Source organism: Amblyomma mixtum, chromosome 3, assembly GCF_055824585.1.
Source record: "Amblyomma mixtum isolate Tamu chromosome 3, ASM5582458v1, whole genome shotgun sequence".
Classification (NCBI taxonomy): domain Eukaryota; kingdom Metazoa; phylum Arthropoda; class Arachnida; order Ixodida; family Ixodidae; genus Amblyomma; species Amblyomma mixtum.
Window position 1 is genome coordinate 201,079,026 of NC_143014.1, and position 25,338 is coordinate 201,104,363.

A 25,338-nucleotide genomic window follows, 5' to 3' on the forward strand; every position below is an offset into this window, starting at 1 on the left:
TGAAGGCGAGATTCTAGAGGCCCGTGTGCTGTGCAATGTCAGTGCACGTTAAAGAACCCCAGGTGGTCCAAATTTCCGGAGCCCTTCACTACGGCATCCCTCATAGCCTGAGTTGCTTTGGGACGTTAAACCCCAATAAAACAACCAACCAAACCTTCACGAGTCGCACTGTACTGCGTCCATGCGTCTCGGTTGCGAAGAACTGTCAGCTCCCCCGACCCCCTCCTCTCACGTGCCCAAGGACCGACGTGTCCAAAACTCCCTTGTTATAAATAAAGTTTTCATCATCATCATCATCACGTAAGTGAGATTGTGCATTAATCTGCAACATTCCATTTGCTGTGCTCCACAGATACTTGCCGAAAGGGTCAGAAGGTTATGGATCTGCATCTCCTGTGGGTGCGCTGGACGATGATTATCTGGATGATAATGCTTCCCATCAATGATGTTACCCGGCGAATCTGCTGTATCTTTTTGTGATGTGCAAGTTTTCAATTTCGTAACTTCCGATTGCTCCTCGTCTTCTTCTCAAGGCATCCTCGCAGAGAGACGTCATGACACGGAGGTCACGTGGGCGGCTCTTACATCTCTGCGCCGGACGGAAAGCGGATTAAAACTGATGCCAAAGGCGTAGCCCAAATGCGGCCGACAAGAGCCGGATGAGGGCCAAACTTCATCACCGGGATGGTATTCGACGTGCCGATGACGGAGGTTGTAGCGGCGCGCATCCGTGCTCTGCTGCCGCTGAATGTGAATACGGGCAAGTTGACGTACTTCCTCGGCGTGCTGAGCGAACTGCTCGGCGTCTGGCGTGAGTGGGTGGTCATCAGTGCAGCATGGAAGCATTGCATCCAGCATCGTCTGAACGTCACGTCCGTAGACCAGAGGAAATGGTGTAAAGCGGGTCGTCTCCTCGGTGGCCGTGTTGTATGTGACGTACTGGAGAATCTTTTTTTTAGAATCAGAATCAGAATCAGTCTTTATTTCTTGATACATTTTTAGAGTACAGCTTATTATGCAGAAGGAGGTCCCGAAGTCAGAGACTGTAATCTTGACCCAGGTTTTGTGCTGCGAGTCTATGTACTACATTGCGATCATGTCGGCGATCGTTCTGTTGAGTCTCTCTGTGAGCCCATTCGCCTGTGGGTGATAGGCAGTGGTTCTGCGATGGCTCGTGTGACTGAGCTCGAACACGTCGCGCATGAGCTGTGCCGTAAACGCCGTACCTCGATCAGTGATTACGTGGGACGGTGCGCCATGACGCAGCACGATTTTTTGCATAAAAAACTGGGTGATCCCAGATGACGTGCCGCGCTGCACCGACTTAGTTTCCGCGGAAATGCCTGTTCCAGGCTCACAGCGATATACTGTCACGAAGCAGTTGGTAGTTGATCATTGCTGTCATAAAGCCTGTCAGCACTGGCGCTTTCCACAAAGGTATAAATTTAATCGGTAGGTTTTAAAATGTACCGTTCTGGAAGTTTTTATCTTGAACTCTGATTGGTTCCTTGTCATTGTCGTTTGGTAGGCCCGCTCTTTCCGATTTTTTTTTAAGCGTCCAGTTTTCTTGTTCGGTGTGGGCTCAACGCGAAGTTCTTTCGCCGGACGGCTGTATGTGTGTTTGGCCACGTGGCTGGCACGTCCTCGATCGCTCGGGGGACATCAGGGTGCTAGTCACGTGCTCACTAGCGACGTGACGCTGGTCATGGCGTGAGGATAGCCGTGAAGTGGTCGTCGACGGTTGTGAGGCTGGTCAGGTGACTAGCCTTGCTACTACGTCAACGCAAATAAAGCGAGTGATCTACTAGCAGCTAAGCTGTAAAAAATTTGGCGGACGCCTCGCTTAGTCTTTAAGAGTGGGACGCGACAGCGTGTTGCAGCGTTGCCAAGGAGTCCACGGAACGCCATCGCCCGTTCGGCGCTACGTCTTGCCCGAAGGAAAGGAAACGACGCCTATCTCTCATATTTCAGTGGACACCAGAACCGCACCGTAAGGTAAGGAAAATGACATGAAAAGTGATTTTCATGAAACGACCATCTTTCATATCTCGGTGGACACCCGAACCGCTCCGTAAGGGCCTTAAGGGAATTTAAATGAAAATTGGTTTCAAGGAAAGGAAATACGCCTGTCTCTCATACCTCGCTGTGCACCCGAAAGGAAGGGACACCAAAGTACATATTTCTAAAGCACCCTTCTAAGACAACGTCGTATTCACTAGACGCGCCTTTGTTCATTCCAAACCATCGAGCTGGCGTGGCGGAGTGGTTAGCGTGCTCATCTCGCACTCTGGAGGCCCTGTTTCGATTCCCCCCCCCCCCTCGACCAATTTCCTACTCGGTTTTGTTTATTAATGCTTTTCGGATTTTGCGCTCACGGCCAACGCCGCCGACGCCGACGGCGACACCGGCTTTTCTGCGAAACGGGGCCCTTAACGCTGCCACGTTCAAAACAACGCCAATTTTTCAAGGAAGAAAAGAAAGGAGCAAAAATTGTCGCCCTCTCGATGGACACCTGAATCATGCAGTGAAGAAAAGAACGAAGAAGAGAGAGAAAAAATCCATAGTATGGTATGGTATGGTATGGTATGGTATGGTATGGTATGGTATGGTATGGTGTATGGTATGGTATGGTATGGTATGGTATGGTATGGTATGGTATGGTATGGTATGGTATGGTATGGTATGGTATGGTATGGTTCGGTGTGGTGCGTTGTCGTATGCGCGAGTAACATCCTGAAGCAGCACAAATGCTTGCAGGGGAAAAATCTTAGAGGCCCCGGATCAATTTCCATTACTGCGGCCGTATTTTCTAACCGTCCATTTCATTTTTTATGCATTTGGTTCTCTGCTATTAGTCGCTGTTCCTAATAACGTAGGCCGGGAGAGAAGACGTTAGTTTGTTCGTGAGAGAAACATGCCCATGAAGACACATGTTTGCATAAAGGCGCGTATCGTGCCCATGTCGGACTGGGAGAGCGAAGCTATCGAATTAGGGACAACGATGGCACCCTTCACCCGCCTGACGAGCCTGACACCAAAAAATCACGCGCCAAGGCCGTGCGAATCCTTATGCGCGATTTGGTCACGCACGAATTTATTGTCCACAAGGCGCCTGCCGCGGCAAAACCTACTCTGCAGCTCTTTAATTCGACCTCTTTTTCTCCCCCCAGCCTTTCATTCGCCTCAACCACCTGGCCAAAAATGCTGTATAAGACGCCAATGTCAGTCTGCTATGGTCCCGCACTAGGGTTTCGTACCCGTTCTTCTTAGGCATTAGACTCCCTTCCTCATAGAGCCAGTCGTCCAGACTCGGGTCCTCTTTGATTTCCCGGTGTATATTTTTGCGAGCCTTTCTCGTGTTGTCTCTCCAAGACAATTAACTCTTCCGGGCGGAAGATTGTCTTGCCCTTCCTGTGTGCGCATATCCAGGGCAGCAAGGGTGCGGTCAATCGCCAATCTGGTCACTTCCCACGATATGGTTGCCTCCCCATGAGATTGTGCTATTGGCTGATCCGCTGATGTATCCAGCAGCGAGTTCTCTTCAAGCTTTCAGATATCGGATATCAGGTGCTGAACTAATGTGGAACCGGTTGCCCCGTTTGTTCCGCCGTGAAGCATTGCATAGTTGGCTTGCGGTCCAAAAAGGAGACATGCTGTCAGAACATGGAGGCCCGTTTCTCAAACCCATGGATATATCTCTCGCAGCTGCCTGTCGTCGTGTTGCTCAATCTTGCGTTGCTCTAGTTGTTGCATAATTCTCTTTAGCCTGACGTATTCGTCCTAAGTCTGGCGGCACACCACAGGTAAAAATGGATACAAGCGTCCCCGGGCCTGGCACCCGGCTTCTTTCACGGCTGTGTACTTGGGAAATCTCCGTAAACCCTGCTGCGCCCTGGCAGGCGAAGCCCATCGTAGAATGAAATCGCAGCCTGCTAAGCAGGGCACCCTTCGGTCAACGCGGTTCGAAAGCGTGAAACGCATCGATGGGCTGCCACTGGGCGCCTGCGCCGCGGTGTCTCAGCGATGACACCTCCCCGGTCGCGAGATAGACCCACCGCGCCGCGTGTAGTTCTGATACGGGGCGCACGACTCTCGCGAACCGTGACCCAGTGGCGCACAGCACCATCAGCAGCCGTCCTCTAGGCTACGCAAGTGAGTTTCCGCCACCGCATACGGCTCAATAGCCGCCACGATCAGAGTCCTGTAGAGCTATCACCACTTGACTGCCTTTCACTTCATTCGTATTCAAAAAATGCATATAGTATGTGGATACAGCCTGCTTGCACCGGCTTTGGCGACAGGGCTGGAAACTTAGTTGAGGTAGTGGTGCGCCAGCAGAAGGTGAGGACCAACCATCTCTCCGACTATGTTGTATATTATTGGTTTGGTTTGGTTTATGGGGTTTAACGTCCCAAAGCGACTAAGGCTATGAGAGACGCCGTAGTGGAGGACTCCAGAAATTTCGACCACCTGGGGTTCTTTAACGCGCGCTGACATCGCACAGTACACGCGCCTCTAGAATTTCTCCTCCAAATAAATTCAACCGCCGCGGCCGGTATCGAACCCGAGTCTTTCGGGTCAGCAGCCAAGCACCATAACCACTGAGCCACCCCGGCGGCGCATATTGGTAGATTGTGGTGCTGACGCCTCATCTGCCACATTCCTAACCACAAAATAGAGCTGTGGACACCCCTACCTGAACTTGAGAGGGCTGCGGCAGCTGCATATCTCGTGAGCTGTGGATGTAGCTTGCAGCATGCTGAGGGACGTCTGCCTCTTGGAGCGATGCGTTGCCAGGCGATGTCTGGGTGCTTTGATGACGACGTGCGAGTGGCGGTGATGTCGCTGTCGGTTACACCTGAGTTGAACCGTAACAATGGAGGCACAGAGCTGGGTATTAAAAAGCTCGCGGTACCATGCATATCCTATTGGGGCTCTGGCACCGTGGTTGGGCTGGAGAAGGGAGGAAGATCAGAGACGTGGTTACCAAGACGACGAGCAGAACTTTGTACAAACATTTACATTATGTAAAGGTAAAGAGAACTGACATTGTCAGTAAAAGGCGACGTCTTCGCAGATGGGAGTCTCCGTAAGAGTGAAATTCTCAACCGTACTCGATACCGAGTTACATAGGGATTTTCTTCCCTTAAAACTCTAGTTGGAGGCCGAGCTATGTCGAGAAAGGCTTGTCTTGAAAAGTTCCCTTTTGCACTCATCACACACTCTCACATTAGGGAACACGCCTCATTAACGTATTCAGCTTGAGGGTGAGCAGGAAACCATCTATGTAGCACAGACACCAGAAACTCCGCGAGTTGGGTCCCCACGGTCAGGAGGTGGTCGCACTTGTTCCTAATCAGTGCAAGGCCAAGGCCAAGGCTGTGTGCAAGGCCATGAGTGGCAGGGACACCGCTCGCCGGAAGCTTCTCCTTTGGCAACGGATTGCGCGGCCAAGCATGGTGACTAGACAAAGCTGACAACCACGTCCTCTCTTGAAGGTCAATTTCGGCTGGCCTTGGCAACTGTCTTCTTCACGTAGATGAGGGTGCACTAGCAGAGCTGCGCTGATTGCGTTCAAGGGGGGGGGGGGGGGGGGGCTTGCTGTCGCTGCCGTGGCTACGGCAGACGAGAGTCCGCGTTTTAATCCACTTAGGCTACAGGGCATCTCAGGCATAAGAACCCTCTCCACCGCGAAGCGTGCTCCTTCAGGGCTCTGTCATTCATTGCTGGCGTGCAACCTTTTCGGAAATCGAGGAAACAATGTTTTGTGCGTCTGCATCAACCCTTCAGCAACTTGCGATCTGCCTCAACGACCTCCAGAGCCTGGGTCACGAGGTGAGATTGTTTCCAGTGCGCCACTGCAAGGCAAACAATGGAGTATGTAGCGGTGGCGCGCCTGTCTGCGGGCCGTGTGTTCGCACCGTGAGACATCGGGCATTGCACTCTCTGTCCATGTGTTAGGTCCGCACATGCAGCCCATTGACTGGGGCACCGCTATCGCCTCTCGCGAAGGTTGCACCACTATTCCAGCATCACTAACACCGATAAGGATCACATCCTTACTTACGCCAGTGGTGGAAGTGACCCTCTGGTTGCCTCTTTCTGCCTAGGGTTCTGGGTTGAAATTCTTCCTAGATTTATTGCGGTTTCTGGCGGTTGTGTTTGCTTTCTCTAGTCCTCTTTTTTCTTCTTGGGCGCCTTGCAGGGGTCCGGTATTTGCACGTACAATGCTGTGTGGCTGTCGTCTTCGCTCACAGGCAGTTGCGAACTTTTGTCCCTCCCGATACCCACCTGCTGATCTCTGCTCCATCGTCATTTGGTTTGGTTTAGTTTATGGGGGTTAACGTCCAAAAGTGACTCAGGCTACGAGGGACGCCGCAGTGGAGGGCTCAGGACAATGTCGTTCGCCTGGGTTTCTTTAACATCGCAAAGTACACTGGCCTCTAGCACTTCGCCTCTACCGAGATGCGATCGCCGCGGCCGGGATCGAACCCGCGTCTTTCTCGCCAGCAGCCGAGCACCATAACCACTGGGCCACCGCCGCCGTCCTTCGTCACTGGGGCCCTGTTGTGAGCAGTGCCTGCCATTTTTCTCTCCTGCGCTAACGATTTGTGGCTTTCTGTGTGCACAGCTGCGCAAACTAATGCTTGAGAGCAATTCTTCACCATGAGTAGAGTGCACGAGGCTGGCAGTTTAGCACGCAGGGAGAGAGGCTGCGACAGTGGTTGAGTGGCTTAAAACCGCGGCAAGCGAAGCTTATTTCGTCGAGCTGCCACGGGTTTGTAATTCGCTCGAGACCGTAAGTATACTAAACTTTTTGGCGTTTAAATAGGGGGAATTAATATGCTTTCACCGCTTATCCGCGGCTGAGAGTTCATGCCACCGATCCCACCCCGTGATCGCGCGCTCTACCGAGCGTACGTCAGTCACGGCGGTCCGGGCTCTGTGGGTACAAAATAACGCACTGGCTGACACCAGAATGCATTTATTGCTGGCGTTGCTGTCACCAGCTAGGCGGTATGTAAGCAAAAGCTTAGCATGCATGCCTACTCTGCGCCAAGCGATGCTGCCTTCGATACCAGCTAGCGAATGCGAATTGGCGTCGATTGGGGTTAGTGATATTTTTGTTCATCCCCCGACAGTATATCTGTACTTCTTCTGCCTGTTCGCCAGAAGGAATTGCCAGGAGGAGGTCTGAATCACAATTCCTCTACCCTCACAGTTGACAGCAAGTAACACCCATAGGCTTAAGGCGGGCAACTACGTTGATTGATTAAAGGATTAAAAATACGCCTCGTGTTAAACTGCACCACACTCTCGCACTGTGCATTGGAGAGAGTCGTCTTCATCAGCTTCCATCTGCTCCGTCCCGCGGCACTGCCTGCTCACCGTCGTCTTCTACGTAGCACAAATTCATGGTTTTTCTCCGATTCGAATGTAGAAAACATTCTCTATAGTTTTTTTGTTTTGTTTTTTTACCGCTGCTTCGCCGGGCGACGGTGTGGGCGCGTTGTTGACGATGTGCCATTGGCGATGGTGTCGCTGTCGGTGACATCTCAGGTTTGCTGTAGCGATAGCTGCACGGCGGTGGGTATTAAAGCTCTCGTTACCTCGCGTATCCTCTCCACCACGAGGCGTGCTCCTTCTGTGCTGCAATGAAGTCCATCTCTGTCTATCATTGCTGGTGTGCAACCTTTTCGGAGATCGAGGAAACGATGTTTTGGGCGCCTGCATCACCACTTGAGCATTTTGCGATCTTCCTCAGTGGCCACCAGAGCGTGGGTCAAGAGGTGAAATTTTTTTTCCTAAGAACCTACGTAAGGCCAACATGGAATATGTAGCGGCGCGCGTGCGGCTGCGGGTGGTGTGTTCGCACCGTGAGACATCGGTCATTTTACTCTCTGTCGACGTCTTGCGTCCGAACATGCAACCCATAAACTCGGGCACCGCTATCGCCTCTCGTAAAGGTTGCGCCACTATTTCAGCATTACTGCCACCTACCAGGATCACACCCTTCCTTAAGCCAGGGGCGGAACTTACTCACTGGTTGTCTCTTCCTGTGGAAGGTTCTGGGTCGAAATCCTTCCTAAATTTATTGTGATTGCTCGGCGTTCGTGTGATCGTTTTCTTCAGTCCTATTGCTTTCTTCTTTGGCACCTTGCGGGGGTCCGGTATTCGCGCGTGAAATACCGTGTCGCTGTCGTCTGCGCCCACAGTTGTTTGCACACTTTTGACCCCAGCGGTACACACCTGCCGATCTCTCTCCTTCTTCGTCACTTTGTTTGCTTTGGTTTAAGAGGTTTAACGTCCCAAAGCGAATCAGGCTACGAGGACCGCCATTGTGGAGGACTCTGGATAATTTAGTTCACCTGGGGAGCTTTAACGTCGCACAGTACACGACGCTCAAGCATTCTGCCTCCTTCGAAATGCGACCGCCGCGGCCGGGATGGAGCCCGCGTCTTTCTGGTCAGAAACCGGGCACCATATGACCACAGTGCCAGCGAAGGCGCCCTTCATTATTAGGGTCCTTTTGTGAGCAGTGCCCGGCATTTTTATCGTGCTCTCGGACGCTAATAATTTTCGGCGCCCTTTGTGCGCAGCTGTGCACACTAATGCTTGACAGGAATTTTTTGCCGTGAGCAGAGCGCAAGAGGCTGGCAGTTTAACACGCCGGGTGAGATGCTAAAAGTATATTAAGTTTTTTGTGGTATAAATAGGGGGGATTAATACTCTTTCCCGCTTATCAGCGGCTGAATGTTCAAGCCACCCACCCCACCCCGTGATCGCGCTCGCTACCGAGCGTACGCCTATCACAGCGGGCCGGGCTCTACAAAAGAACACATTGGCTGAGAGCAAAATGCATTTAATGCTGCTACTAAAATGACGCCCACTAGCAACAAAATACTCCGCAAAACACACCGGAAAGGTTACGAACGAATATTCGCTCGCTCTAGGACAGGGGGAAAACTTCGAGGCCGAAAGGGACGATCTCGCACGGAACATTCCCGCGAGGCCTTAGCATCCACCCAAGCGCTGATGTACGCTGGAAACGAAAGCCGTAGAGCTTTCAAAGAAACGTCGTAGTTAGAGAAAAAATCGTGTTGGTCCGGGGTTTGATCCCGAGACCACCGTCAGATCGGGACAGTCGCTCTAGCAGCGCACTAGCATCTACCCCAGCACACCCAACGGCTACATTAGCATCCACCGAATTTTGTTATCCTTTCTCCATTCATCTCGGCACATACTCTCAGCACTTGAGTGCCTTCCCTTGGCAGACGGCGGTTTCAGCACGTTGAAGACATAACACTGAAGCTCTGTCCTCTTGGGCTGCAAAAGCGTTTCCTCGCCGGAGTCACTCTTCTTATGTTCCAGCGTTAAGTGCCTTGGGCCGTCAGCATGGCTGCGCCTTAGCGCGTGGCTGCGTCTGCCTTGGTGCGTACCATCCCCGCCGGAGGCGAGTACACTTGCGCGCATTCGCCACGACCGCAAAAAGATCTGAAATAATGGGTCATTTTTATGCTTTCTTCCTAATGTATATGCAATTACTAAACAATAAAATGTCCAGTAAGTGCACCAAAATAAACATCCAACGCAGCCAGGAAGTATCCAGGGAGCTATCCGGTAATTTTCGTCTCATGATGCTTTCGTAAAGTAGTCAATTTATCGCGAAGTAGCCACCAAAGGCGTGAGCTGTTTTACCCATCGCTCGCAACAATCACTCCGTCTCAGGCGCTGCTCTCACTGATACCTAGGCGCTCTTGCTTGCCAGTTAAAGCATGGGTAAAGTAACAAGAAAGAATGATTCGCGGGAAAACAAATCTTAAGAAAGTTGGGGCCGAGGCCCCACAGTACTTTGTTTCTGCTCTCGCTTCCTCGGAGGCTTCAGAGACCGACGCAGACGGACAGACAGAAATCGTTGCGCTCTGCCGCGGTGGATGAGTGGTTACGGCGCTTGGCTGCTTGCCCGAAAGACGCGGGTTCGATCCCGGCTGCGGCGACTGAATTTCGCTGGAGGCGAAATTCTAGAAACCCGGGTACTGCGCGATGTCAGTGCACGTTAAAGAACTCCAGGTGGTCGACATTTCCGGTGTCCTTCACTACGGCGTCCCTCATAGCCTGAGTCGCTTTAGGACGTTAAACCCCAATAAACCTAAACCAGAAATCGTTGCAGTGGGAGTTCTAAGGTTAACGTGCCGCGTGCAGCGCTGGAAGCCGGTGGGCGAGAATAATCGAGGAGGAAAGTGTAGCTATACTTTCAAATTACATGTAAAAAGGCTTTGCCGCGATTAGTTACTGTTCAGGTTCCTTACGGCAGCCAGAGAGGTCCGCGCAGTTGTCACCGAAAACAACCGAGTTATCACTGGAAAGCGCAACTATCAGCAAGTAGGAGCGATTTTTTTGCCCCGTTAATAGAGACAAGCGTCATGCTTGTAAACAAACCTGGCCTTGTGGTCAGCAGCTAGGCGGTGTGTAAGTAAAACGTACGCATGCATGCCTACCCTGCGCCAAGCTACGCTGGCTTCGAAACCAGCTCGATGCAAATTTGCGTCTATTGTGGTTAGATATTTTTGTTGATCCCCGTACGGTAGCTCTGCACTCCTTCAGCCTGTTCGCCAGAAGGAATTACCAGGTAGAGGTCTGAATCACATTCCTTCTCCGCTCATAGTTAAGAGCAAGTAACAGCTATAGGCTAAGGCGGGCAACTACGTTGATTGATTAAATGTAACCGAGAAAGCCCTGGGCATCTGGTTAAACTAATCGTGTGCTCTTCTCAACTTCTGGGCCGATACAGCATACTCAATTGCTATGGCAAGAAGTAGGACATATAAGACGCAATGCACAACGCGAAGCAGATTTGTAACATGAAAAACCTCGTGATGTACTTCGTGTGTTTCTCCCAGCAACTTTACTAAAGGGAACGTGAAAATTGCTGGTCGCCAATAGGGCAATTGTGATGTTTCTCTTTCTAGAATTCTGGCAGTGACCAGAGCAGCGCACACTTGTTCAGACACCGTGCTAAAGGTACAGGTCGGCACGGGCAGTCCATGTCCAGTATAAGACCACTTGCTGCTGGGCTAGTTGGTTTTGGTTCATAATTAAATAGTTTTTAGGCGCAAAAAACAGACAAGAGACATAGGTCCATATCCAGTAGTCGGGCCTGAAATGAAATTGGCAGGGATTGATTGGGTAACGGACTAGACTGGGACGGATTGGGTAACGGACTAGAGAAAAGGCAAGCGTAGCAGGGAGTGGCAGATTCAGGTGGGCAGATAAGGTTAGGAAGTTTGCGGTGATAAGATGCCTGCAACTTGGTCAGTAATTGGCCCAAGTTAGGCCAATAATTGGCCCAGCTTGGTCCTGCAGTGGGGGTTGTTAACCGGATGACAACGATGATAAGTGCATTTGTGTACCCCAGGAACATCGTACTCCGAGTTTTAATCGTTTTTAAACAATTGTAATTAATTCAATCGTTTCATACGTTAGGGAGTTGAGTGGATATTATCCAGAGTATAAGCTCCGCCCCGTTATTTGGAAACAGAATATTTTTGGCAGGCCTCTATTTTAACGGCTGTTCGCCAGTTGTAGAACAATCACGAGCCTCTGAATCTGAACGGAATTTCTAAGGATGCCAATGTGACGCCATCACGGCGTGGAACAATAGCAGCCAAGCGTAATACAACACCAGCAGTTTCGGTAGGGTTGACGAGCTACAGTCATCCGTAGCTGTAATCCTGCTTTCGCGAGTAGCGCTTCCTGTTAATTATGGCGACAATGTGAGATCCTTCTTCAAGCGCTGGGTATTTCGAGAAATTCTCTGTGTGAGCCCATTTCCAAAGGCAGCACCTCTCATTTTCTCACGAAATTTTGCGTGAATGACATTCCCAGCTTGTGAGCTAGCAGCCTGCGACCCTCTTTTTATATCGCCTTTCTCTCAGCTTGTTTCGGTATCGGCCTTGACGCTAGCGCGAGTACGCCGGGAGATATTTCGCAAGAGTGAAACGCACGTGAACAGGGCAATTAATACCGCACCACAATGCTACTCAGGTAAAAAAGAGAAAAGAGGAGGTTAACTGTGATGCCTCCTTTCTGCGGTGGGAGGCGATGTATGATGCCCTCAAAAAAGAGGACAGCAAATATTGAACGTAAAGGGACCACTCGCTTCGCTAAATGGCTGTTCCTATCGCAAAAAAATTTAGCCCGCCGTTACAGAAGACTATTTAACTAGTTGTCCACACGAGTAGCGTGCGCAATGAAAGCCGCCCTTGGGGGCTTTTGAGACGCTCTGCAGATGTCGGTCGTAAAGCGGAAGCGACGACGACGAAGCTGAAACAGATGGAGGGCACGCGCAATGCCGAACCACCGCAGCGCCGGAACGCTGACGCGGCATTCCAAGCCCGGGGGCGGTGGTGGCGGCGGCCGCAGCTCCTGCCGGAGCCGCCCTTCTACGCGGCGTCATGGCGTCCCAGTTCGTCCGAGCTAGCTGGCGTCGTCGAGAACATCGCGCAGTCCGAGGCGGAGGCACAGGTCAGGCTCCCGGCGTCTCTCATCCACCGTGTCAGCCCCGAGGACCTGCGTAGGATGCTCGCTGTCTCCATCCTGGGGAAGGCGTCCTCTCCCGCTCCTTCAGCTACGACACCGATCTGAAGCGGAGCGCAGAGGAACAGCGCATCTGCATCGCTTGACAGGTGAGCGTGGAGAACCTGCAGGACGGTCAGCGGCAGCATTTTGGGAGGCGCAGCCGACGCCCACGTCCACCAAGGCAGCACCGGTGCCGGCGTCCTTGACTGCCGGATACAATCCGTAGATGGAAGCAAAAACGTTGTAAGCCGCGGGGCGCACTGCCGAAGAAATGTTTGCTGCGGTATCCGGGCTGGCGAATGACGTCGCGAGAGGAGATTACGGCGGCGAAAGTGGAGCGCCCGAATGCAGTCTAGGGCGGTGGGGTCATCGTAGCCACCGCAGCTGCTGCAAAGGGTGCCGCTGTGGTCTACGCTGCCACCAGCACGGCTTCGAACGCTTCGAAGAGGCACTCGACCAGGGCGGCGCTTTTGTGTGTGTGCGTGTGTGTGTGGCATTGGATTGAGGGGGCGGTGGGAGTGTTGGACAGCGGTACAGAATGAACACTCGTACTATATGGACACTGTTAATGAGAGAGAGAAGGGCTGGAATTACCAGCAACAGAAGGCGCACATCTTGAGGGAGTCGAACTGTTTGGTGGCAGTCTTTGGTGGGGGGGGCTGGCAACCAAGGCGGTCATAACTGCAAATGTACATAGGTGGCATTTTCAGCGACATATTTTCTTGCTATATCTTGCTTGAACTTTTTTTTCTTTGTCGCGACTTCTTTGCCAAGTTGTAATTCGCGTGTGTTTTTTGCTTGTTTACTTTTGTGTCAGTGCCGGGTCGGGTCATTTTCTCTTTCCTTTACTTTACTGTGTGCTTTCTTGTGGTGGCCAATAAAAGTAAAAAAAGAATTCCCTTGTGTGGGCGAATACTTTCTAAAATTCTTAATATTGCCGGGTCTACAACAATAGCCGCTCGGCGGCTGTTGTATACGCGGCAATATTCATTTGGTCCATCCGCCGTGGTGAATAAGTTGTTAGGGGGCTCGACTATGAGCCAGAGCTCCCGGGATCGAACCCGGCCGCGACGGCCGCGTTTCGTTGGGGACGAAAAGCAAAGGCGCCGGTCTTATCTCCAAGTGGACCTAACTGTTCCTTCACTAAAGTACCTTTTTCTATATTTCTTGTTGCACTCCCACCATCCTCCGTTCGCTTGAGGCGCGGTTCTGGTGTGCATCAATATGTGAGACAATTACGGCGCCAAGTGCTTTTCTCAAAAAAGGAATTTTCAGCTTTCAAGGTGGTCTAAAATATCTTTTCAGGAACAAACTGCCAGCCCTGGCGGACGTCAGTAACTTTAAAATAACCTTAATTAGCTAGAAATACAGCTAAAATTGACTGTACTTTAATTCGGCGCTTATAGCCAAGGGCAAGTCCGTAGCCGCGGCGGAGACGATTTCATAGGAGTTCTTGCAGTAAAGAAAATTCGCCGCAGCTTTGCTTTCAACGAGTTCGCATAAGGCGATCCCGTTCGAGCAGCAGCGGCTCCTTGGTGTGAAAAAAAAGTTGCACGGGCCCCTTCTGGGAAAGACCGGCAAGTTTCGGGTAACTGGTTGTCGCCTTTTCTCCCTACGTCTTGGCGTTTCTCGTTTTGTGGGTCTAACGCACGCGGTAAGGCTGTAGGCCCGGGTTAGGTCTAATCAGTCTCTCTTGTTGCGCTGGTGCCTAAGGATGGGGGCGCAATCAAAATGACCACCAATGGAGCTGTTCGGGCTGCTCTCCAGTCTGCAACTTCTCATTACGAGACAATCTCTGAGGTACGACAGTTTGGACGCGGGGGATTCTGCGTAGATCGCCAGACCTCGCCTGTGTAAGAGATCTACTAAACTCTTCGTCCTCTGCCTCGTTTCGAGTAAGCTCTTTCATCCCTTCCCATCTAGCTTGCACAAAATGGATTGTTCGAAGCGTAAATTCATTCCTGACTCCAGAGGAGTGCGTACTGAATCTGTGATTGCCACCTTTGCAGGAACTTCCCGCCCCTCTGAAATTAAGGCATGGCCTCTCATTTGTCGGGTAGAGATCCGTTATCGTCCATGTCTCTGCAGTGCAACAACTGCTGGCGCTATGGCCATAGCGCAGGCGGTTGCAAATCCATTTTTGCGGTGTAGCAGCTGTGGAGACGCTTATGCAACGAGCATTTTCACTGAGCAGAACGAAAAGTGCTGCCTTTGCGGTTGGGCCCACGCTGCAAACTTCTCGAGCTGCCCCTCTCGAGCGCAGAAAACTCAAATCCTTGAGATCATTCATCCGAAACGCTGTTCTCGCCGAGACGCTATATCGGGGGGTAAAAGAACGGGCCTACGGTTATGCAGGTGTGACCGCTCGTCAAGGAGTCATGTTAGACTCGACGCTTTCTCGGGCAATTGCGGCTGTTGTGTAGGCTTATTCTATGGCTAAAATAGAGCGGATTGTTGCACGTGTCTCAGAGCACTCTAGTAACGCTCTAGTGGCTAGCTTACCCATTCTGTACAAGCTTGTTTCGCCCCTCTCTCCTCAACTATTCCCTCTACACCTACCCACTCTACATTAACTGAAGCATCTCAGCGCCAGGAACGACCTACTTGCCCTACCGCTGTCCTTACCTCGGGTACTTCAAGTGATGGTACTTCAGAGATGATGGAGCCTGATGCGCGGGTTCTCAAGCGCATGTGGGTCCTCCATGCCTCATTAGTCGTCTTCTCCGCGTCCTCAGCCCAGATCGAAGAAGCAGCAGCTTGGAACAAAGCCTAAGGATGCCATTTTGGAGCAGGCAGTTGTTGCCGCTAGGTTTTCACAACCATAGCGTCTTTCGCAACCATAGCCAGATTGCCCACTGGCATTCAAACCCGGTGGCAAATGCGTTGTCATGCCCTACTGTTATGCCAGCGGGCCCACTGCTGCAATAAATAAAAAAATGTCCTACTGCGGCTGTCAATAGTTTCAAAAAATGTGTGCGCGAAAGTTCTGAACATTCAGGACTGTCACACTGACATTGCAGCCAAAATGACTAACCTCCCCTTTTTTTTTCTTTTCTGTGTTTCATTTTCTAAAATATTGTGAGTTGCTTCCTTCTTTTGTGCATGTAGCAATGACCAGAGTGAAATAATGGTATAGTACGATATGGTGTTGTATGGTATAATATGGTTTATGAGGGTTTGACGTCCTAAATAGGCTCAGGCTGAGGGACGCCGTAGTCAAATGCTTCGGAAATTTCGACCACCTGGGTTTCTTTGACGTGCACTGACATCCCACAGTACACGGGCCTCTAGAATTTCGCCTCCATCGAAATTCGACCGCCGTGCCCGAGATCGAACCAGCATCTTTCGGGTCTGCAGCCGAGCGACATAAGCACAGAGTCACCGCGGCGCATATGCTGTGGTATGGTACGGTATGGTATGGCATGGTATGGTATGGTATGGTATGGTATGGTATGGTATGGTATGGTATGGTATGGTATGGTATGGTATGGTATGGTATGGTATGGTATGGTATGGTATGGTATGGTATGGTATGTGAGGTTTAAAGCCCCAAAGTGACATAGGCTATGAGGGACGCCGCAGTGGAGGGTTCCGGATTAATTTTGAACGTCTGGGGTTCTTTAACGTGCACTGGCGACGCACAGCACACGGACGAATTTTGCGCTTCGCCGCCATGGAAACACGACCAGCGCAGTCGGTATTTAACCCGGGTCTTCAGGTTCAGTATCCGAGCGGCCAAACCACGGAGGGTAACGTTGATTTCGGCTACATGCTTCCCCTCATGAAAGCCCTGTTTTTCTGGCGCATAAATTCAGGGAAATATATCAGTAAAAAGCACGCTTCAGAAGCCCATGACATGACGAGACATCTTTGGACGCGAGGTAGTACGGCACTAAATACTCTACACGTGTGACTTCTGGCTACGGCCCTTGCAACCCGGCGTTCACCTAACGAAAAATTTTAGTCGTTAGCCGTGGCATCAATGTTAATACAATTGAATTGTTTTCAGAAATTTGATTATACTGTACGTGTAACGGTGCTGTTTTTCCGGGAATATAACTGCGCCAACTAGCTCAACTTTCAGCCTTGTTACAGACCGTGGCTGATTCACAGCGGTGATCCTAAGAGCACTCTCTATTGCCGTTTTGAAATTCGCTGTTTCAAATACATTGTTTTCGACCTCCATGCTGATTTTAAAGACTCCCTTTATTCCAGGAGGAGCTCTTTTCGTGACATGAATATGAGTAGGCGCATGTTGTGCGGGTATCTTTCTCTTTTCTCTTTTTGCGGAGTCCACTGATCAGTGCTGTTATGAAATGGCTGAGTGACTGATTACAATTTTCAGTCGATACCATATAAATTACACACTCATGCAGACATTAAATCGTCGCCTTGAATGGTAGAACAAAAACAGATGCTCTTTCTTTTTTTTTTTGCGCAAACAGGCTCGTCGAACTTGTTTGTTGTTGCGGCGGCTTTTGTCAGAATGTATCACGGCTTGCACAACGAGCATTTGGTCAGGAAACGCTGCAGAAGGGAGGAAATCTTGTGGAGCAGTCTCTTCTTTAAAGTCTTCCCTGCGATGTCTGCAATCCGCTGAAAGCTGCGCAGAGAAAGATTCATGTAACAAGGTACATACGGTGCGCTTCGTTCCTGGCATCAATATGTATAAACAGATCGATAAACGAATCAAAGCAAGTCGGGCATTTGTCATGCCTCTTGGTGCTGTATTACTGCCTAAGCACAAACGTAAATGCTTTAAAGTGAAGCCACTGAAGTCGCGAGAAACGCAAATGCATCAGTTGATAATGCTGGGTATTGTGTCTAAAAATGTGAAATCTGGTGCGATGTGGTCAGGTGTGCTAAGCACTTTTAGCCCTGTCACACGGGCAAATTCGTGTTGGGTTTTACGGCGCATAGGCACGGGCAAATTTGACTCCACTCTTTAGTGCCATTCTTCCAGTGTAGTGCGGCAAAGAGTCGCTGTGGAGTTCATTCTCTTCGAAGTGTGTTCGGTACCGGCCTGTATACACCTCACGCGGTTCAAGTGCATTGCCTCGGTACCAGTGCGGGAGTTAAAGGTATGGAGACGTCACACCCTGTCTTTTGCTGATAATGGTGCGTTAGGCCTTAGGAACAGCACAACTAGAGAAGGCATCCCTTCTGAGTTTGAAAAAATTTGTTACGGCACAATTTTTTTTGTTGAATATCGGTTTTGGTCTTCGCTGACGGTCACGCAGAAGACCCTCATAATCGCCACCAGCCATATGTGCTCAGAAAGCGGTGCGCACTCACTGCTTCGTTTGCTGCGAGCGTTACTTGCGTTGGTTCCATGTACTGAGCCTTCTGTAGCACAGTCCGCACGTAGGCACACGCACACGCACGCACACGCATGCACATGCACACGCATGCACACGCATGCACACGCACACGCACGCACAAAGAAAGAGGCGGTGGGTCTGGTAAGATAGTTCGAGTGCCGAGGAGTCGGCTGCGTCAGCAGCAAGCCAAGCTACTGGTGCGGAAGCTGTCACCGCCGAGCCACTGTAGCGACTGATGAGCAGACACCGGTACGTACGGGCATACCTAAATTCTTCCATAATTGTGCCTGCAGAGCTGGATATGCAGCTCAGTCTCTTGGTACGTTTACGAAGCAAACACGCCCGAGCGATGCATTTGCTAACATGGAGGCTCCTGCAACATTAGCTAGCCACAGGTGTTTTCCTCATGGCATGTGCGTGCCGAGGCGTGAACTTTTTCCGACGAGCACTGAGAGTTCTGCTGCTCCGCAGTTGTAAATCGAGGCGCGTCAAAAACGAAACCACGCGAGCAACGCAGGGAGCACAGCCGCGAAGCACCAAAACACACGTAAACTAAGCTCAAAAGAAAACATTCGACAGAAGTCTGTCTGGTTGGGCAGTCCTCCACACAGGGGCTTAAAAAGCCAAGCTGCGCTCGCCCGTAGTCACACCGTGAAGAAGGGGCCGAGCCGGTCCCGAAACGTCGTGTTTTTCCTGTATTTTACTTGGTTGGCGTCACTTACCTTCTCCTAACAGTAAACTAAGCTGGCCGCCTGTTGCGCCGCTAAGTATAAGTTTTCTTTGGCTTCTAACATTCAGGTTGTCTTTTCACCGTCTTACTAGAGTGATAAAAGTGCACTAGCGGTTAAGAAACAAAGCTTATGTACTTCAATATCCGAACGCGTAAACTTCATGCCCGTTTGTCGGCCTCAGATACCTGCGGTTATTTCCGGGTGTTTCGTCACCTGGCTGGTAGTTCCGAGAGTGGTCTGTGGTGGCGATACTTGTATTTTAGTTCTTGCTATTTTCTACTTTGCAAGAGCTTTGTTTTCAGTAAGAGTGGTCTTTGTGGGGTTAAGAGCTGGTATTCTACCGATACAAGCTAACTTCAATTTCTCCTCAGAATCCCTTTAAGTTCACAACAGGTGCACCGGGCACTAAGAGGCGCTAAAATATTTCGCTGTTACGCATGACAGGGTGTTCGAAGTTCTCCACGCTTGTCTCGACTTTTATTTATATCAGTAATGTTGAGAAAAAAAATTCCTTATTTTCAAAACATGCCTTCTAAAAGACCTTCGTCAAGGAAAAAGTATTGTCGATTGAGAATATCGGCCTGTAGTTAAAAAGTTTTATCGAGAATTATGTTTTCCGACTGAAATTGTCATCAGTTTCAATAACATTTTCCTTGTCCGTGTAGCAGCGTGCCGTCTTAGTGACGCTTCACCAGACGAAGTGCTGTCGTTGAAAGTTTCACTAAATTTGCATGTGTGACAGGCGTATTACTGTGTCTTGGCGAGCTGCACTCAACGTTATGCTAACGTACAAGACCATCCCACTGACCCTGAATTTACTTACACATGACGTGACTGGCGCCTCCCATACAGCTGCAGCTTCCTATAAGGAAACGAGGGCTGCAGACTGCTTCCATATGCTCTCAGTAGTGACCTAAATTATTTTACTCGTGGGAACAGAAGAAATTGTGGTTCTTATGATTAACCAAAACTAAAAAAATTCACCTGAACGTTCTGCTTAGCGCCTCCGTTTCATGGACATGCCTGCGAGGTGCAGGTGTAGACGTTATTTTTACCAGTCGCGCAATAAAGACACCATTTGAGACAGCCTGCGTGCGCTACACGAGACGCTGCATGACCCTTGTCTGAGGCAACGTGTTATAAAGTGCGCTCCCATTCTTCTTAACTCATTGGTAAAGGTTAAACCTAAACCGTTACCTCTGAAAGAATATAAAATTTCAGCAATGGCGTCATCATTTAAGACCAACACCGATCGGTGACTTAAGCAAAATATGGCGACGCTGCGGTCACCGGCTTAGTGGACGGGGAGTGGAAAGTAGAGTAATCGGCCATAGGAACTCACGTAAACAAAAGCTTTCAAAGAAATTTTCTGATTTCTCACAAAGCCTACGATGCCTTCCCTTCGTGAAGTATAGCCAAGAACTTTCTCAAACAGATTGTGAAAGTACGAATTGCCATTTCAAAGGCAATGTATTTTTAAAACTCAAGGGTACGTTGACGTGGGAGTCCTCTCCACCCAGCGGGGTTACAGGGAGCGCAACCCATGAAATACATGCAAGCAAAACTTGCCAAAATATCTTTTCGTCTCGCATAGTACCCATGGAGGCGGCCATTCATTAACAGCTGTCAAGTGTTTTGAAGGTGAATGTTACAAGGTATGCTACGCCATTTCCAAACTATCGCTTTAAAATTCTACGATGAATGTATGTTGTTAAGCCTGACATACCCCCAAAAGGCACTCTTATCCACCGGATGTTTCCCCGAATCGCACAACCTTCTCATGTAGTCTGACATGCGCCACATATGCTACATTTCCTCACATATACTGCCGTTCAGATTAGACAGTCTAGATAGCATTACGTTGGAAAGCAGTTATCAAACGACATGGCAAGCGAAGGTAAGAACCAAGCACTGTAGCAGACGGCCTGCGCAGGCGGCAGCCCTGCCGCCGACGGCTCCGGAGTCCGCGAGAGCCACTACGTGTGTAAACACAGTGAGGGTTGTCCGCTACTGTGCGCGGCTGTTTGAGGACTGCCTTTAATGTAAACCTATCTGGGGTGTCAAATTTTTTTTAAGGCGGAAGCCTTAAATGCCTCATCGTTTGTAAGCAGGAGCTGTCGACAGAAATGTCACGCTTTTGAATTGGTCGAAACGGTCGTGACGTCACAGTGCACGAATTTCAAACGGGGCCAATTGTACTTTGGCTACTAACCAAGCAACCAATTAAAGGGATCGTATAGTGATGCTCCAAGAAAGTTTGACTGAGTTTAGTTAATATTGCTTACTCAACCAATTAGTCGAATTAACCTTTCTAGTCAGACCAGATAAATAGAAATTGGCCGAGCATGGGAATCGAACCCCGGTCTCCGGAGTGCGAGTCGAGCACGCTACCACTCCGCCATGCCAGCTCGATGGTTTGGAATGAACAAAGGTGCGTCTAGTGAATACGGTGTCTTCGTTCACTCCCATCTTCCTCCCTTCCTGTTACGGCGAGGTTTAGGTGTCCACCGAGATATGAGAGACAGATACATTTCCTTTCCTCAAAAACCAATTTACCAACGAGCAAGGCGTATTTGTCTGCGTTTCAGATTGGTCCAAATTGTCGTGACGTCACCGCGCGCGAATTTTGACGGGTGTCCACCGAAATATGTGAGACAGTTACTGCGCAACTTCCTCTCCTCAAATACAATTTTCGACTAGTGTCTACTGAGATATGTGAGACAGTTAATGCGTAATTTCGTTTCCTCAAATACAATTTTCATTTTCTTCATTACGGCCCCTCTTCTTTCACTCACACTTCCTCCCTTCCTGTACGGTGCGGCTCAGGTGTCCACCGAGATGACAGAGAATTACAGTCCCATTTCCTTTCCTCAAAAAGCGTTGCGTTTAAAGGGCAACGCATCGCGCCGAACGGGTGGCGGCGTTCCTTGGACTCCGTGGCAGCGCTACAACACGCTGTCGCGTTCCACTCCTAAAGGCGAAGCTTAAGCGTCATTAATTGGCAGTTAATTAATTCACCAATAAAATGTGCAGTGAACAATCGCGTAGCAGAATGCAGCTCTCAGGCTTTCGCCTTTCACCACTTTAGCCGCTAAAGTTGCTCGTAATTTTTAACGGCAGTGTTTTCGATAGGAAACGTAGCGCGCACGCAGCAGCATGCCAGACTACACGAAAAGCTTGCGCGATTCGGGGAAACAACCGGCGTAAAGCTATTTTAAAGCGATAGCTTCGAAATGGCGTACCACACTTTGTCAAACTCTTCTTCGGAGCACTTGCCAAATGTTAAAGGATGGCTGCTTACATGGGTAGCCATCGAGACGAGAAAAGTATTGTGGAAAGTTTTGCTTATCTCTGTCGCGCTATGGGTCCCGCTCCCGCCCCGCGCCCCCAGCCGGGAGAGGCAGGGGGGGGGAGGGGGGGGGAGGGGGGGGGGGAGGAGGGGGGGGGGGGGGAGAGACACCCACGCGCACTTATCACGATGTTTTAAGAATACACCGCCTTTGAAATGACAATTGACAATTCATACTTTGACAATCTGTTCTAGAGTGCACTTGGTTATTCCTCACGAAGGGACATCGTAGGTTCGCTGTAAAATCAGAAAACTGGTCTGAAAAATTTTGTGCACATGTATTCTTATGGTCTCTAACCCTACTTTATACCCCCAGTCGGCTCCGGTGTACGCGAGCAGGCCTCCTATGATTGTAAACACAACGTTGGTCTACGCAATCACGCCGTTTCAACGCCACAAGGAATTCGTCAACATACCTAAAAACGTGGACTATCTCATCTTATTTGTCTAATAATCTAACATTTGCGGTCAGTACCCCACAAAAAGATGTTGCATAAAACCGTGGCAACACAAGACCCAATGCATACTCGCTGTTGCTGCAGAAACATCTGGTTGTCAAAGGTAATGTAGTAATAACATTCTTTTTCAAGCCCTGTATTCGTAATTGTAACTGAGAAAAAATCTGAAATTGCCAAAAAAAAAGACTCGCTGATTCATATCTGCTACTTTTTTCACTTTCGAGCAGTTTGCAGTGGCTAACGACGATGAGGACAGTGCACGACACAAACCAAGGACGAGGCCCGTCGGGGTGTACTTACATGCTTTGACGTCTTTTATTTCCTAACATCTGGCTTGAGCATGCTGAGAATTTTGTACCTTTTTAACTTTACTGGAGTCAATAGCTGCGCCATGGTGTCTTTGTCCTCACAATAATGAGTCATGCATTACGCTATTGTTGGCATGTACTCAGTTGAGGACGTCGGAGCTCAGTTGTTAGCCTATCGCGCAAGTGAAGCTAAAAGGGGATTCTTCCTAACTGTGTCTTTGCTTTGTTTGAAAAACCAGTGAGTTGAGCCTCGGGTCTTTTCCTTTATGTGAAATGATCGCGGTTTATACCGCTGTCACACGGGCATTTCGAAGGCCCTCGAACCGATAGTCTATCGACTCAAGGCCCGTTGAGCGCTGCTACAGTGGGCAGTTTCAACGGTCATCAAGACAGTAGTCTATCCAGTCAACGGAGCAGCGTGGAACTGTATCGAGATCTCGAGGGCCTTCAAGCGTTGCCCAAGGTTGCTAGCGTTGCTTCGAGCGGCGCCGACACACACTTTCGTGCACGGTACAAGAGCATCAACAAGCGTTACTCTCCTGAACTTTAATCCAAGCAGTAAAATATTAGTCTAGTCTCCACAATAGTTTAAAAATTGTGTCGGAATGGTTTAAAGCGCATTAATTTTTACACTCCATCGTAAAAGACGGTAACGGAAACAGAATCAGTGTTGCCATAGCGTTACAAAACGGACAGAAAATCCTAAAAAAGGCAGTGCCTTTCAACGCAACGCAACTGGATTTTAATAGTACCTAAAAACCTCCCATGACTCCAAAAAAAGTGCATTTCAAAAGTTATTTCAGGTTTATAAAAATATTTCTGTCATTTGCGCAAAATCTAAAATCGCGATTATGGCGCCGCACGATTGCCGCGCCAGACACACGCGGGGTCGGTGCGGCCGTCTTCGCGCAGCTCGACAACGCTGCCCGCAGAACGATGTCACGCAGCGTGGCGCGCACGGCTCCCTGCACCTAGCTAGGTAGAGTTGACCAAGGCCACCCAGAGTCCTGACCCTTCTCCAGTATCCGCGCTGAGCATGTCCCGCAGCGAGCGCGCTGTGCCTGTCAGCTACCGCGTGAAGTTTTCGGTTGTCGGAAGTTTTCGGGTGTGTTAGGTTTTCGCGGCGTGGTCGCCTGGTTTGACAGCGCGTTTGGCGGGCCTGACGGTATCGACGCGCCGCTGGTTTCACACGATGAACATTAATAACAGCGTTGGAAAAATAGACAAAAGACGGTTTCCGTTGGGCAGAATGAGGCCACGATCAAAGCGGTTGCGTCAGGTACGAAGAAGTATCAGCAAACGAATTAAAGGAATGAGAGACGAGAGAGATCATATGCCTTCGAAGCGGTTGAGGTAGCCTCTATCAAATTATTAAATTGTTATTTGTTATCCTTGCATCTGCGTACGCAGTCTCCACGTGATTTTGTTCTCATGCAGTATAGTGTTGCTGCCAGCGTGACCACGCGTCATGCGGGGAAGCAAACCAAAACGGGCACTCGCAACCGAATCGTCACCAAGCTCCGTTTCGGCTTGAGCGGCCAGAAAACGTAGATAAGTATTATAGATAATTATCATGCTGTCCTCTGCGACGTTATTCGTCCAAAGCTATTTTCCTGGGCACCGTGTAAATGAACTGTGAGCGCGTTGGCGAGGCTGACCTGTTCGGGTGACGTATAGCTATATTCGGCCGCGCCGGGAGCGAATGGTGCTTATGTGGAAGGCTTCCTGAACACAGATCCGCAACAAGCTTGAGGCCAGATGTGTTGTTCTCGATGTTCACTGTGACAGGAAGCCCGCTAATATGCGACAGGTGCGGCCAGGGTCAGAGAAAGCTACGACGAAGCAACGTCTAAAACAAAAATATCGGGGCCCCTTCGGTTTCGTTACAGCGAGATTCAACTTTGCAATAGAATGTAAAATAGAATAAGTAGTAGAAGGTGTAAAAGACGATAACTGCGCTTGCTCGCATTGATCACGAGTATAGAGTGGCCGTACTGCAAAACCTTTGCCGCCATTTATACTCCGTTTCATACATAGCAGTCAACGCAGCCAAGGCTGCGGCACCTGTTCGCTCTCCTCGTCCAAAGTAAAAATCGTAATGAACGCAAAATTAACGTAAATATTCATTGATATTGCAGTATAATGATAACGGTGTTTTATTTTGCAAAACGATTGCTTTTTCTTTTATGTTCTACAAAACAGAGTGCCTTAGTTTTTTAAGTTTTTTTCCGGTCCCTTTGTATCATGTTTTCGCAGCTAGGCCGGCCGCGCAGGCCGGCCGGTCATGTCGTCTGCTTGAGTGGTTCACCTGAAGCATTTCCTTCCTCCGAGACCTGGTGTGCTGTTCTCTTTTGTGTAAAAATCACCGACCGTACAACCGTTGTAGGCCACTCACATGATACGCGTAGCAAATGTTATATATACCATTCCATAACCTGCAGCACCAGTTTCTACACTCTTGTGAGTTGTGGCAGCAGTGAAAAACAACGATAGTAGATTACGATCGAGCAAATGGACAACTTTAGTTACAAAGATGATATTTACAAAGATTAAAAACATGAGAGCGGATGTCAACAATTAAATCCCAGCCAC

The 25,338-nt window shown here is 49.7% G+C and overlaps 1 protein-coding gene across 1 annotated transcript in view; it reads right to left on the minus strand.

The window, feature by feature from the left end:
- Nucleotides 1-17,070: 17,070 nt before the first annotated feature.
- Nucleotides 17,071-25,338, minus strand: part of GC (gamma-glutamyl carboxylase) — a 52,472-nt gene continuing 44,204 nt past the window's right edge. The window contains exon 13 of the mRNA XM_089577309.1: nucleotides 17,071-17,182. Within this exon, the coding sequence (XP_089433435.1) occupies nucleotides 17,071-17,182 (112 nt within the window). The remainder of the gene's footprint in view (nucleotides 17,183-25,338) is intronic.